This window comes from Bubalus kerabau, chromosome 6 (genome assembly GCF_029407905.1).
Source record: "Bubalus kerabau isolate K-KA32 ecotype Philippines breed swamp buffalo chromosome 6, PCC_UOA_SB_1v2, whole genome shotgun sequence".
In the NCBI taxonomy this organism is placed as follows: domain Eukaryota; kingdom Metazoa; phylum Chordata; class Mammalia; order Artiodactyla; family Bovidae; genus Bubalus; species Bubalus kerabau.
In genome coordinates, this window is record NC_073629.1 from 81,268,327 (window position 1) to 81,284,450 (window position 16,124).

The following is a 16,124-nucleotide window of genomic DNA, read 5'->3' on the forward strand; positions in this document are numbered from 1 at the left end:
TTGTGACAAGGTGCTAAAGCAGAATGCCATCTAACCTATCTTCTTAGAAGTAAATGAGAATTGGATGGTTCAAAGTGTCTTTGGGCTCTCCTGAGAGATGAGCCGGCCTAGAATCCAAGGTCATGGACTCTGGTACAGTCTCCAAGATGCTCAATTCTTCATCATGCTGTCTAGGGAAGGAACGGAAGAAACCATACAAATGATACAAATGTCCTTCTAGGAGAAGCACAGAGGGAGTATTTTCCCTGGGGACAATTTTAGGTATAATTTACTTTTTGCTTCTAATATTGAGATGTAATTGACACACAGCACTGTGTACATTTAAGGTATACAGAAGTACACTGGTTTGACTTACATGCATCACAAAGTGATTATCACAGTAAGTTTAGCAAATAGATATAATTTAAAATAAAGATGGAAAGAATAAAAATAAAGATGGCAGTTAATTTACACTCAAAAAAAAGTAAAAGTTCTAGCACCAAACATCTAACACTGCAAAAGAGAAACTGTGAAGATTCGGAAGGAAAGGATCTTTGCCTAAGGGGTTCTGTAAATTGATGAGTCTTGTCATACAAATTATCTCACCATTACCGCCCTTCTGGCTAAGCGGTAACATTTCAAGATATTTCCCGAGAAAAATGGCATGTTAACGATCCTCAATCCAGTGTTTTCTGGACAACCTTCAGACTTCTAGTAGCAGACATGTCAACATCAAAAGGATGGCCAAGCACATTATCATAGAGAGGAAAATTGTGAATCACAAGCTCTACTCTGAGATACGCTGTGAAGTCTTCTAGCGCTGGTCTTTAGAGAAAGTATTACCTTTGTCTCTCACTTGTCTCTTACACTTGTCTCTCAACAAAGGTGTCTGAAGGGCAAAACAGTTTAAAGTGCTTCACTATTTTTATTCCTTAGTAAATACCTTGTTTTACTTGGCTTGTTAGATACTTCTGAAAATGCCCTGGGCTTCATCATTTGCCTTCCTGAGCATTTCCACACCCACCTATGTTAAATAGTGAAATCATTTCAGGATAAGTTTCTAAAACCACAGTTTGGAGGCAAAGCTGTGTGGATGAATGAGGAGTCTATATTTTATACAGATTACTCTTAAGCAGTAATTAAAACTTTGGCAAACAAGTCAACGTACCTACTGCGATGCTCATAGCTGCCCTTACACCGGAACTTGTGTGCTGGGAAAACAGTGAAAATTCCTTCTTCCGAACTGAAATACTGCCACTTAATCCCAGGGTTGGATTTCAGGTTGTCTGCAAGAACTGGAGGAGTGGGGAAAAAGAAATATAACCACCAAATCCACAGGTGCACGAGGCACTGTGCCTCAGGCATCTGTTTTGCATAAATGGTTTGTAGTATGGATAAATCCCACTAGATTTAAGGCTGTAAATTTTCTACTAAACATTTGCTTTCTGTCCCTTAAAAAAACACCCCCATGAATGGAAAATGTAATGAACGCTTCAGTCAAGTGAAGCAATTATTCTTAATATTGTATAGTGACACTTAATGTCCTGGATTATTTTTCCAGCATGAGTGACTCATTTGCATTAATCTCATCCTCACTGGGCTAGTCCCTGTTGGGTCAGTGTATATTTGCTGGCTTGGGGGTATGTTCTCTAATGGTGGAAGACAGTAATACTAATAGTCTAATCTCCAGAGTCCAGACCTGTGTGCTGACCTTGTTTGCTTCATAATGAGGGAAACAGCATGGATGGTACCTAAAAAGCCAGAACCATAATCATTCAGGAATAGCTTATGGCATGATTCCAATGTGCCAACACTACAATAGATACTCCCTCACAATATCTCATTTGATCCATAAAACAACTCCAGGATGAAGAGGGTTTTATCATTCCCTACTTTGGAGTTGAAGAAATAGGCTTATGGAGCTTAAGCAACTTGTCTGAGGCCTCATCAGGAACTGGCTGACCTGGGATTCAAGTCTGGGTGTCCTGGCTCCCATGTTGTGCCCATCACGTGGTAATGACTCCCTTCGTAAGTGTACAGCATCCCCCGCGCCTGTTCTGCAGCTGGAATGGCAGCCACGATACTGTGTGCAATCCTTCCCCAAACCTCCAAGAAATCTTTCTCTCTTCTCTTACACTCTTTCACTCTGCTCCATACCACCTCATTCATGTATCCCATAGTACTGTGTGTAGGGTACTGCTTTACATGCTGCAAGATATACAGGATGAGCAGAAACCAGCCCTTCTGTAACAAGCAATGAATCAGAAGAATTAGATAGAGGCAAATGGAGCAAAAAAAGAAAGCATGAGGTCTATTTGGCAAAACATGTATAGACAAAGCTCTGAATGCCACACAGCCATCCTGTAGTCTGGCTCAGGGGTCAGCAAACTTATGTAAAAGGCCAAGAGATCAGCAACTGTGGCTTTGCACACCCTATGGTCCCTGTTCCAACTATCCAACACAATCTTATGATGTGAAAGCAACCACAGACAATCCGTAAAAGACTGTATGGGTGGATGTGTTCCCTAAAAGTGTATTTGCAAACATCAGTGGCAAGCTGGATTTGGACAGTGGTCCTCCAACTGCATCATGTGAAATGCACAATGGGGAAGCCTTTGAGCGTATTTAGCCGTTGCCCTGCCCGGCACACATCAAGGAGCTACAGTGCGCCGCAGCCTCACGCATACCCCAGGAGTGCACAGTCCATACCCAAGCTACAGATGAGGAGGTGGGCGGAGCGAGGCTTGCTGACTTGCGTAAGGTCTCAGAACAGACCAGAAGGGAGTCAGCCAGTACACTGCCACGACACCTGTCCCCTCTCTGCACTCTGCCAGGAGACCTTATTAAGGTCATCACCGGACCCAGACGACCACCGTCTCTCTGGAGACCGATGCTGATATGAACATGCATAAATAGAGATGAGGGTTTTTCTCTGTCTCATCTCCTGGGAGTCTGAGCCTTAACCTTGACCTCACATTAGTTGTCTTCTCCATGCAGCCCTGTCAACTGGCAGTGAAAAGGCAAATGCTGTCTTTGGAAGTAAAGGAGAGCTCGGGGACCTCATGTAAAAGTAACATCTGTAACAATAAACAGCCTACAGTCAGACTATTTAAAGGAGAGCCAATGAGCACAAGAATGTTTTAAAAATAAATCCGAATTCACACAGTGCATGATACATTTAGTCTCACCACAGAAGATCATTCTGGTTCCATTCCAGCACTAGAGCCTAAGTGTCAGGCAAGATTCCTCAAACTCGCCTGCTGAGAATTCCTTTGGTATCTGATTAAATCTCATCTGTTACTTAGCACTAGCAGCAGAAGATGATGGTTATTATGGCAATGAGGAACCTGGGGCCCTGAAGCAATCAATCTATCATTGTGTGCACCCCATGCAGGCCCCTCCTGACCTAGAAGTGGGTGACAGCTGTATTATCCATGCTAGGACTCCAGAGGGGGCTTCCCCATTCACAGGAGTCAGTTAGGCATTCTGATCACTAGATAACTTGAGTTGGGGTCCTGCACACTCACTCGGTCCTCAGAAATGCTGGAAGCCATCCAGGAAGGAAAGCTGGGCAGGCACCCAACCTGTCAGCCCACGATGCACAGTGCAAGGCTTGAAGTTATCAGTGGGCAGGGTCTGTATCTGTCTGAGCTGCTCTGCACACCAATCTTGGACACACACATGTGAAGAAGGCAATGAATGGTTTTTCCTCACTGCAGCTTGAACCCAAGACAGAGTCATTGCACTCTCTGACATCCTTCTGCATTTTACCTCTTCCCACCTTCCAGTGAAGGGGCTTCCATGATGGCTCAGTGATAAAGAAGCCTCCTTCAGGAGACCCAGGTTCGATCTCTGGGTTGGGAAGATGGCCTGGAGGAAAGAAATGGCAACCCACGCCAGTATTCTTGCTGGGGAAATCCCACGGAAAAAGGAGCCTGGCAGGCTACAGTCCAGTGGGTTGCAAAAAATGTCAGACACAACTTAGCAATTAAACAACAACACCTTCTAGTTAGAATTATTGTCCTTACAGTTAACTTTCCGATACTCCATCCCTAGATTCAAAGATCCTTGAGGGTGAGATCTATATCTGGGCAATCTCTGTACCCCTGAAGCACAGATCCCCAGTTCTTTGCCCATCAAGGCATTCACTCTACGTGATGTCTGCAGCATACAGGCTAGGAAGATCTGCGTGGAAGTACTATTAATGTTTCTTAAACATTTTGATACTTTTGTTTAATACATTTAAAAATCTTACTTTCTTCTAATGCCAAATCCAGTTACACATAAATACTGTGACTAAATCAACAGAGACCAATGTTAATTCTAAATATGTTTAAAAATGATAAACACTCCCTTCTCCCAACACCACTGCCAACACAACTGGTACAAAAATAGGTAAATGGAGAGAGAAGAGGCTTGCTTGTCTGATGATTTCATTTTTGTTGTTCTGTTGCTCAGTGGTATCCGACTCTCTGTGACCCCATAGACTGCAGCCAGACTCCCCTGTCCTTCACCATCTCCTGGAACTTGCTCAAACTCATGTCCATTGAGTCAATGACATCATCCAACCATCTCACCCTCTGTCATTCCCTTCTCCTCCTGCTTTCAATCTTTCCCAGCATCAGGGTCTTTTCAAATGAGTCAGTTCTTTGCATCAGGTGGCCAAGGTATTGGAGTTTCAATTTCAGCATCAGTCCTTCCAATGAATATTTGGAAGGACTGATTTCCATTAGGATGGACTGGTTGGATCTCCTTGCAGTTTGAGAGAAGACTCTCAGGAGTCTTCTCCAACACCGTTTAAAAGCATCAGTTCTTCGGTGCTCAGCCTCCTTTATGGTCCAACTGTCACATCCATACATGACTACTGGAAAAACCATAGCTTTGACTATATGGACATTTGTTGGCAAAGTAATGTCTTTTCTTTTTAATATGCTGTCTAGGTTTGTCATAGCTTTTCTTCCAAAAAGCAAGTATCTTTTATGGAATGATACGGGATGACTTCATGGGACTAAATATATCAAAACATATCAATTGTGAATGCTATACAGATGAAGTTTATTAGATGTCAATTATACTTCAATAAAACTGATTTAATAGTGAAAACTTATTTAGCATCATACAAACTAGTTTTATATATCATTTGATGTTTTATAATGACTATTATGCTATTATACTATTTTAAAGATGAAGAACGAACTTGCTCAAAGCCCTAAGTCATGATTTAACCTAGATGTCTGCCTCCAAAGTCTTTACTCTTTCCAGGACACTACAGTTCTACATGTCAATAGATAACTGCTAAATGAATTAGCAATCAGCAGATAAAAAGCATACTGAGTACTTCTTGAGAGGCAGAATAAATGTATAAACAGGTTGATGGTTCTCAGAATAATCAGCTGCATCAGTTTATAAGTATACAGTATAAGTAAATACAATTAAGGAGACACTTGCCAGAAAGGAATGATTTCAAAACTGAAGTAAGATATAAGTCTAAAGTGAGCACTTAAACTTCTGAGAGAAAACAAAGTGCTGAGCTGCTAAAACTGGCAGACACCCACTGGGAGTCTAATGTCGTAGGCTTCTCCATCGATCCCATAGGCTGGTTTACCTGGAAAATGGCACAGACACGAGCTACAGCTTAGAGGGGAGAATCAACAGGAACTGCAGCGCTGAGGCCTGTGCGGGACATCCAGCAATAAATGGCATATTTTAGATAATAAAGGGAGTTTTTATTTGACAGAAAAACTATAGAGCTGAGACCTGTTAATTATTTTGCAGATGCTTAACAGGTTAGAGATGTGAGCTTGAAATGTCTTTTTGTTTCACTGTCAAATTTCTCACAGGCACAAGAAAGCCATTTGGACACAGGCCCAGTGCTATTTTGCACTTTCTACTTAATTCAGGCTGGCTCTTAGGACCTAAAAGGGAGACCTTGATAAATCAGAAGGACTGGGAATAAGAAGCCATGGTTTTAAGTCCCAACTTTTTATCCAACATCCAAAGGCATCTTTCTAAAATGGAAATCAAATCCCACCATTGACTTCCTTAAAACTGTTCAAAGGGTTTCCACTTAACTATGCCTAGTATTAAATCCAAACCCCATCAGTCCTTTCCTACTCCCCAGCCTCACCTTTTCCCCTTTCAACCCATTGGATATCTAGAGCTATTTCTTTTACTGTTGCACATATGCCCATTTTTTTGCACTGGAATCACCACCTTCTCAGAGTGACCTTTGCTGACTACCCTGCATAATCGTTCTCCCTCAGAGCACACGCAGTATTTGTTTCTGTCACTATTAGTGCCACACGTCTGACACAGAGGAGCTGTCAGTCCCAGAAGGGCAGGGGCCAGGTATTCACATCCCCAGAGCCTGGCACAAGCCCAGTTTTGGGGAAGCACTAGGGGTCAGTATCTGTTGGGCAATGAAGACCTTGCCAAAGGCTCTTCACTTCTGTCCCCATAAGATTTCACAATCTGCATTAGCAAAGTAATAGATTTGAAAGAGGTGTTCCTAAAGACCCTTTAGAAGCCCAGAGAAAAATGGTAAGAGGACCAAGAATAAAGGCTCCATCCGCTTCAGCAATTGACTATTTCTTTCTTACATGTCCTATGCCAACTATAAGTGAACACGAAGAATTTTGCCATACTCATTGGCTTATTTTACCTTTGGCAAATTGTCATCAGATAAATGGCTGAAAAACTGTGCCTCTTCTCTCTGCAGGTACTCTTTATTTCCCCTCTACTGGGTCTCAACATCCACCTGCATACAGTGTACTGAACTATCTGTGGGTAATTCTAACATATGGGCCCCAGAGTCCACAGTCCCCAAATATTTTCTTTCCAATTTCATCCTCTACATCTGATCGGTTCTGACGTCATTGGCCTCTCCAGTCAAAACAAATCCAACCACGTCCCCAGGCTCCTTACCTGGGTGTTTTGTTTAACGCTTAGTCCACCATGTCAATGAGAAAGAAATGGATTACAAACTGTGTGTAGCTGGGCGGTGACTTCTGTTTTCTTAACAGGGTTATTCAGCAGAGGTATGGACAAAAGGAAAATGCTCTGTAATAGAAAACTTTTGCTCCCACTTGGAGGAACTCTGGACTTTCTGATGTGCAGCCGAATACTGCTCAGCAAAGCACCCAGAGCTGTCTACCTCCCACAGCTTGCCAAACGTAAAACACAAGAGCTGTCCTAAATACACAGAGTTGCAGACACACAAAAACACACATACTTTCCCAACAGACCAGAAATTACATAGTACCTCTCAGTAATACTCCATGCAATAGCAATCCTTTGGGAGGGGAATCAAATAAATTAACATCCCGAGGACTGCAAACAAAATTTCTGGCATTATACCTTATTGCACCTTTCCAATTCCTAGTCCTTGCTTGCATCCTGAGTATCAATTTACCATGTATTCAGGAGGGGCCATATTTCACAGACCCCCAGACACTGTTTATCCTATTCCAGAGGGGGTAAGCATATCAAGTGACCACATACCAGGCACTTTTGAGGCTTCCCAGGTGGTTCTAGTGGTAAAGAATTCACCTGCCAATGCAGAGAGATGCAGGTATGACCCCTGGGTTGGGAAGATTCCCTGCAGTAGGAAATGACAACCCATTCCAGTATTCTTGTCTGGAAAATTCCATGGACAGAGGAGCCTGACAGGTTACAGTCCATGGGGTTGCAAAGAGTCGGACATGATTCAGCATTGAGCATGCACGGGCACTATTAGCTATGTTATCTTAGTTAATTCTTAGAACAACCCTATGAGGTAGATTTTATTATTCAGGAAACCAAGGCATATCGAGGTTAATTTTTCCAAGTATATAATAGCCAGTAAAAGCCAAACTTACGGAGTTTCACCAAAGAGATACTGTTATTCCCATTTTAGAGCTAAGAATATTTTGGCTCCAAGTGAGGAGTGACTTAAGCCTTGAGCCTGGAATGGGATCCATGTAGTCCTCTCATTCTCCCAGCACACTGATCATGTCAGCTAAAGCCCATTGCCACAGTTAGATTAATGGCAGCTGACCCAGCTATCTCACTGTGTTTACTTCAGTTTAATACTAAGGAGAGGACATCCACAAGTCTCTGACTCTGTTCCAAGCTCACAGTTCATCATGTCCACTCTAAGTTAATTACATAATGTAAAATAACCAGTCCATTCTGTCCTTGATTCAGTTGAGACAGCCTGGTCATGGGCTTAGATAATCTAGAACAAATTTCTGGGCCAATCCAAAATCAGCACAGGATACACTGCTCTGTCTACCTTCGTCTCCAGTAGACCATTCCCAGTGGACTCAAAGATCAAGGTCATCTCCAAACACTCATGGAAGGAATAAGAGAAAATTAACGGAGATGGAGTTCTCAAGTCAGGCTGATCATTACAATCAGCTCCTGAAGCCTCAGATTCCCAAGCTTTACCAAGCCAACATTCTGATTCACTAGGTCTGGGTTGAGGGGCCAACAAATAGGTATTTCTGACAAAGCACTTAAGCTGCCCCTGATGATCAGCCAGGTTTGGGACACTCAACCAGGATGGGAAACGCCATTGTCTTATCTGTTTCCTTAACTTCAGTTGCTTCCTAGACTCTGTCTTCAACATATACATATTTTCAAGCCGCTCTAAAAGTATTATCAGGATTTCCCTGCTGGTTCACTGGCTAAACTCCATGCTTCCAATGCAGGGGCCCCAGAGTTGATCCCTGGTCAGGGGACTAGAACCCACATGCCACAACTAAGACCGGGTGGAGCCAAATAAATTTGTTGCTGTTCAGTTGTGTCCAGCTGTTTGTGGCCCCATGGACTGCAGCACACCAGGCTTCTCTGGCCTTCACTATCTCCCAGAGTTTGCTCAAACTCATGTCCATTGAGTTGGTGATGCCAGTCAAACACCTCATTCTCTGTTGTCCCCTTCTCCTCTTTTCCGGCATCAGTGTCTTTTCCAGTGAGCCAGCTCTTTGCATGAGGTGGCAAAAGTACTGGGAGCTTCAGCAAGCATCAGTCCTTCCAATGAATGTTCAGGGTTGATTTCCTTTAGGACTGACTGGTTTGATGTTCTTTCTGTCCAAGGGACTCTCAAGAGTCTTCTCCAGCACCACAGTTCTCTTTATAGTCCAACTCTTACATTCGTACATGACTACTGGAAAAACCATACCTTTGACTAGATGGACGTTTGTCAGCAAAGTGATGTTTCTGTTTCTGCTATTTAATGCACTGTCTTGGTTTATCACAGATTTTCTTCCAAGGAGTAAGAGTTTTTAAATTTCATGGTTACACGCACTGTCTGTAGCAGTTTTGGAGCCCATGAAAATAAAGTCTATCACTGTTTCTATTAAAAAGGTATTATCAGCAGAACCTTCCCTATGTCCGATCCCCTCCTGAGTTATCAATGACCTTTTACCTTTTCTATGCCAATCAACTTGGAAGAGTGGTCCCCATGGATTCTTCATTTCTTGTTCCCCCATTCATCCCTCATCTAGCCAATTTCCTCTCTCCATGGCCCCTCCCACTTTTGGATGATCTTGGCTGCCCCCCGGTTTCTCTTCTCTCAGGCTAACCACCCTTCCATCTGTTCTCCACAAAACTCTCTTGCCTGGTCTGCTTAAAGTCTTCCCCTGCTTGACTTCAAGCTAAGAAACGAAAACCAAACCAAACTCCTCACACTGATATACGAGGTCCATTAAAATCTGACTTAGTGCTACCTTCCTTTTCCGTTACTTATTTCTCTTACACAGCAACCTGTGCTGGATGCACTTTTTATAGATTCTGAAATGAGAAATGTGTTTGGTACTCAGCTCAAGAGCATTTAGCACGGTATCATACTATATCTGTTTGTTGATTTTTCTCATCCTAAGTGCCTTCAACACACATAAGACAAGGTTGTGAGCTCTGTGAGGGGAGGGATTCTGTCTTAACTACCCTGGTGTCTGCCACAGTAACTACTGTAAAGTTGTCACAGGAGAGCAGCTTATTATGAGGGAGAAAGAGAGTCAGGATTGGTTCTGGTCTCAATCCTTGGTAACGAGCAAAATGAAGCTGCTAACTGATATATGGAACATGGCCCACGGAGGTGGTTTGGGTGGGAAAAGAGAAGATTGTGGGTTTGGTCAAGAGTTTGATGTGTCAGTAGGTAGAATACAGTGTTGAGACATCTCTTCATTTTAAACCATCTGTCATAAGGAGGCCATCAGACTAGGAGTCAGGACATGGACGTTTAGTCACGTTAATACCAACATTTTTTTGTTTGACTTTACGTAGATCAGTTAAGTTCTCTAGGCCTGTTTCTCATTTATATAATACTGACAAATATTTGCCCTTGGTATCCATGTAAGAATAAGGCAAAAGTATAAAATGGTTTATGAGGTACCAAAGAGTAACAGATTGATTTTCCTGTGTGCATTGTATGTTTGAAATCACCACAGTTAGTTTCATGAAAATACTACTATTCATCTGGGTAGTCTGTTTCAATAGTTTCCATATACCTGAGACATTTATACGTGCTGATTTCCTAAGCTAAGAAAACCAGGTCTGATTTATAGCATATCACATCTACATTCTATTCTTCACTAAGGTTGTTTCAAAAGCCTTGGCTATTCCATTATAAAGATGAAACAACAAAAGTACAAAAAAAAATCCTAGTTCTATTTATTCAATAAGCATTTACTATGTACCTTCTGGGCTTCCCTTGTGGCTTAGCTGGTAAAGAATCTGCCTGCAATGTGGGAGACCTGAGTTTGATCCCTGGGTTGGGAAGATCTCCTGCAGAAGAGAAGGGCTACCCACTCCAGTATTCTGGCCTGGAGAATTCCCTGGAATGTATAGTCCATTGCGTCACAAAGAGTCAGACACGACTTTCACTTTCCTATGTACCTTCTATGGGCCAGGGCCTGGATTGAACACTTGGCATACAAAAAAATAAATGAAAAGGAGTAGAGCATCAAACAGATGTCCAACACAAACAGTTAAAATTCTATAGTAAGAATGGATCATAGAGTAAAGTCATTAAGAGCTGTGACTGGGCTGACACAACTCTGAAGGGCCACCCCCACCTCTAAGTCCCCCTGGGGTGGCTGAGGGCTCCACTGAGGCTGTACCCCAGCCCAGCTTCTCCTACCGCTCAATCCTGTCTCTCCCTTTCCCCACAGATTGCCAACCTCCATCTCAGAGTCTGCCTCCTAGTAAACCCAACCTGCTACAAAAGACAAGGAATTCTTACATAATAAGAGTGAAGTATAGAGAAGTGGTAGAAACTAGGGATTTGGAGAAATGAAAGGGGTTCCTTGAGGATACAGCTCAGAGGGCACAAGGAAGTGAGAGAGCAGAAGATGAAATTGAAAGGCCTCCATCATTATTTGGAAGGTTGAGGGAAGCAATCAGAGATTTTTGAGAAATGGAGTTATAGAGCGAGTACTTTAGCTTATCTACCATGTGCAGAATACATTGAAAATGAGGAAGAATAGGAGAAGGGAAACTTTGGGGGAGATTTCTACATTAATTTGTCTTCTAGAAAGGCAATGAAGATTTAAATCTATGGTACTGAAGTGGAGAAAACAAAGGGGATTCAAGACACATCTTTGAACTATGGAATTTAAGCCAAGTTTCCCTTTAATGAAAAGGATGATGAGATCTACATTACAAGTGGGTGTGATGAGCAGGAAGAGGGACACACATGTAAATGCCCTAGTCAGGCGACTTCATTCACTTATGCTCTCATTTGGTCAAAGCTGTTAAAGCCTGAAGTCTCAGGTAGAAAAAGATGAGGAAGAATTCCCAGTGTAACCAGGAGAGGGTACCAACAATATATTCCAGATTGGGGAGTAAGTTTAGAGGAAAGTGTTCTTGCTTGTTTGATGGTTTAATTTTTGAGGTAGCTACTGGATTATCGTAGAGAAATATGTGTCCTGAAGTTCGTTCCTCAATAAGTAAACTCAGAAACAGGCCACAGCTGGAGACAGAGATTTAGAACTGAGTAGCATGTGGTGGGAGGAGGAGTTCTGTATAAATGGAGAACATTTGGGGAGATAACAGTGAGGGGAGGAAGGTGGTGAAGAGAGGACATGCGGGGACATCCACCATAGGAAAAAAGAGCCCAAGAAGAAGGATGATAAGGACTGGACAGAGGAGTCTGGGGATAAATGGCACAGAACAATTTTATAGAAACTAAGGAGGGTAAAGTTTCCAAAAAGGAAGCTTTCATGCCAACTGCTGTATAGCAGTCACGTGAAACCGCGGAGGGGTCACTTGAGATCCAAAGGAGCAATGAGGACTTCCCTGAGCAATTTGGCTCAGTGATAAAGAATCTGCCTGCAACGTGGGACACCTGGCTTCAATCCTTGGGTTGGGAAGATCCCCTAGAGGAGGGCATGGCAACCCACTCAGTACTCTTGCCTGGAGAATCCCAGGGACAGAGGAGCCTGGTGGATTACATAGGGTCACAAAGAGTCAAAAGCGACTGAAGTGACTTAATGCACATATACACAAGGGAGCAATGATATAGTGAAAAACTAGGACAATCTCAATGTTGAACTGGAGTAGATTGGTTGATTTAACATTGTTACACAATTATACATTGCTACAACAATAGAGACTTTGGAGAAGTATATTTGTTTTCATAGACATATAAGAATATTCAGAATATATTTGTTAAGTAAAAAACAACAAAAAACCCCAGGCTGTATTCATTATGATCACAGGTATTATGGAAAGTGTATATATACACATGAGAATCTATGTGGCTAGTAAAATCTTCTGAAATCAGTGTAATAGGATTGTTGTAAGAAACCTAGAAGATGAGACTCCAAAGTAGCTCATGGTAGAAGAATAGAACTTGAAGAGGAATTAAAGTGAAGAAAGGTTCCCTTTGTTTGTCTACTTAGTTTTATGCATATACATATGTACACCCATCACCATACATGAATGTAAATGCAATCATAACCTCAAGAGTCTAGATTTCTAAGTGATTGAATAGTTTTTAAAATAATTACCACATCTTTTATGATACTATCTCAATCACAAAGCTGGATTAATTAGGCATACAAAATCCTAGAAAGTCCTAGCTTGATTGATTTTATTCGTTTTTTTTTTTTTAGGTAGAACATAGCTTCACATTGCATTGGAATTAGCATTTTAACAGATGATTTTCAAGTCATTTTAAAGAAAAACAAAAAACCTACAGCACATAGCCAATGCTTGTCATTCAAAGAATGAAGTGATTAAGCCATTGAAATTAGCAGTTTGGTCCACAGCCTTCAGTGCCCATCTGTACCTCCTGCAGCATTTACTGCTGTAACATGACTTACAAGCACCTCTTTCACCCCATGAATCCTGTTTCTCAATGAAGATGGCAACGTGACCAAGATCGAAGTTTCCAACTTCAAATGCTCTTTAAATCAAACACAATAAAGAAAGTCCAGACACCCTTTCTTTCGGTGAGAAAGAGTAACTCTCACTTCCACTCTCATCTCAATTGCGTAACTCAAGAGAGCAAGAGGCAACTTCCTTGGACTCTTCAAATAAACTCTCTTTAGGGATCAGGCTATGCACAAGAAAATAGCTCAGCAGGAATTTAAAAGAGAGACAGAGAGAGAAAGTGAGAAACTAGGGATAAAAGCAGGAAAGACCCTGAGCAAAACATGACCCATACCATCATGTAACACATGCACTATTGAACGTCAGCTATTTGTATGGAATCAGGGACAGAAGTCAATTTAGAAAGTAGAGATGTGGTGGGGTGGTTTTAAGACAAAGAATACACATGTGTGTTGGATGGATGGACACATGACCTAGTTTTGGATAAATGAAGCTAAGAATGGTTTACAATTTATGTGAGTCTGTTTCCAGCTAGTCTGAGAGGCAATCTGAAACTGTGTTATCAATTAGGAACCCATTGATGGATTATATACAGACTGAAAGAGCCTAAGGCTGGACATTTTACAGATGTAAATATCAGACATGTGATAGCCTAGAAAGCACATTAATTCTGCTCTGAAAAGGGGCATGAGCCAGAGAGGAGGGGAAGGGGGAGCTGTGAGGTCACCCTCCCCCATCTCCCACTCCTCTCGTATTACAAATGACTGTTCAAGAATGTGGACTTTGGCTGTAGCCACTGCCTGGTGGAATGTCACAAAACTTCAAATACGAGCAAGTCCGTTCTCAAATACCTGAATACTGCCAAAAACGGCTTGTAAATCTAGCTGCGTCAACTGTGCTGAGAACAGCTCCTGTCAGTTAGGATGTTATATCAATCCTTGGGACGTGATCTTGGAAACAGCCAAATTCAAGATCTGATCTCTAACAACCTACCTCTTCCCTGACCATCCTCTTTCTCCCCACCTTTCCCTTGACAAATAAAGACTGTAATAAAACAGCATTTTGTCAGGATCCCCATTCATGTGCAACTGAGTTCTACTCTAAAACCTCTATCACAGAAGGAAATCTTAGTGTAACTAATAGGTTTTCAGTGCCTCCTCCAACCCGCTCTCCCTGTCTCCTAGCCTCCCTCTCAGCTGAGGGTCTCTTGCTTCCTAATTCTCTGAGAAAACACAATCACTATTGCAGGTCATGCCCCCAAGTTCCTGACATCACATTGGTCACTATGGGCATTCCACACACTTCCTCCTTCTTCCTCCTTCCCATTAAGAATGAATGCTCTGTGCGTTTCCATCTTCTACTTGGAATCCCACCATCTCTTGCCTAATCAAGGATAAGGCTGTAGCAACTATCTCTTTTCACTTCTCTCTTTTATCTACTGAATAATTCCCTTTGGCACATGACCTTGCCATAATTTCTCTCAATTTAAAAATATTATCTATACTCCATGTGGCCCTCCAGCTTTCCATTCAGCAAACCTTTGGAGTTCATGTGCTTAGCGTCTCCTGCTCCATTCTTAAGAGCCTGAGCTGATGAAGATCAACCTTTCTTTTACTCTACGATTCCAGCAAACAACCTTTGTCAAATTCACCAGTTAATTGGTGTTTATGTTGCTTAATTTCATTTTCTCAAGAGCCTTCATCTTACTAAGGGCCTATTTAGCACAGTTGACCTCTTCCCCTGTCTTGAAACACTTTTGTCCTTTGGCTTCAGGCTCTCTTGGTCCTCCTACCAGACTGATTGCTATCTTAGATTCCTTTACTGGTTCCTCTTAGAGTGAACTCTAAGTTGTATAGTGTCCCAAGACTCAGTCTTTGGACCTCTTGTCATTATTTTTTCCCCATGGCCACTTGCTGTATGATCCTACTGAGTCTCATGATTTAAGTATTACCTATGCACAATGAATTTAAGTGATAAATGTCCAGTCTGGCCCATTCTCTGGACTCCAGACTTGTCTGGGCTTCCCTGATAGCTCAGTTGGTAAAGAATCTGCCTGTAATGCAGGAGACCCTGGTTCAATTCCTGGGTTGGGAAGATCCACTGGAGAAGGGATAGGCTACCCACTTCAGTATTCTTGGGCTTCCTTTGTGGCTCAGATGGTAAAGAATCTGCCTGCAATGCAGGAGACCTGGGTTTGATTCATGGGTTGGGAAGATCCCCTGGAGAAGGGAAAGGTTACCCACTGTAGTATTCTGGCCCGGAGAATTCCATGGACTGTACAGTCCATGGGGTTGCAAAGAGTCAGACACGACTGAGTGGCTTTCACTTTGGGCTTCCCTGGTGGCTCAGATGATAACAAATCTGCCTGAAATGCAGGAGAACTGGATTTGATCCCTGGGTCAGGAAGATTCCCCAGAGAAGGGAATGGCAAACACTCCAGTGTTCTTGCCTGGAAAATTCCATGGACAAAGGAGCCTGGTGGGCTACAATCCATGGTGTTGCAAAGAGTCGGACATGACTGAGTGACTTTGACTCACGATACACAATGAATCTAAGTGATAAATGTCCAGTCTGGCTCATTCTCTGGACCCCAGACTTGTATACACCACTATCTGTGAGACATTTTCCCTTGGATAACTTTCCTAAAACTGAGATGTTGACTCCTTTCCTCCCACAGAAACCTCTTTCTCACCTTCCCATCAACTCTGTCATTCTTGTTGATAAAGTCAAATATCTTGGAAGTCCTTCCCAACTTTTCTCTTATTCTTAAACATTCTGTACTGGGCACAACTGGGAAAGGAAAAGAGAGTAAATACTGAATCTGGGAAATG

General features: G+C 42.4%; 1 protein-coding gene across 4 annotated transcripts in view; it reads right to left on the minus strand.

Moving 5' to 3' along the window:
• CACHD1 (cache domain containing 1) overlaps positions 1 to 16,124 on the minus strand; it is a 235,245-nt gene that overhangs the window by 61,534 nt on the left and 157,587 nt on the right. For all 4 annotated transcript variants that reach the window (XM_055585592.1, XM_055585591.1, XM_055585590.1 and 1 more), the window contains exon 5: positions 1,148 to 1,274. In XM_055585592.1, the coding sequence (XP_055441567.1) occupies positions 1,148 to 1,274 (127 nt within the window). The remainder of the gene's footprint in view (positions 1 to 1,147; positions 1,275 to 16,124) is intronic.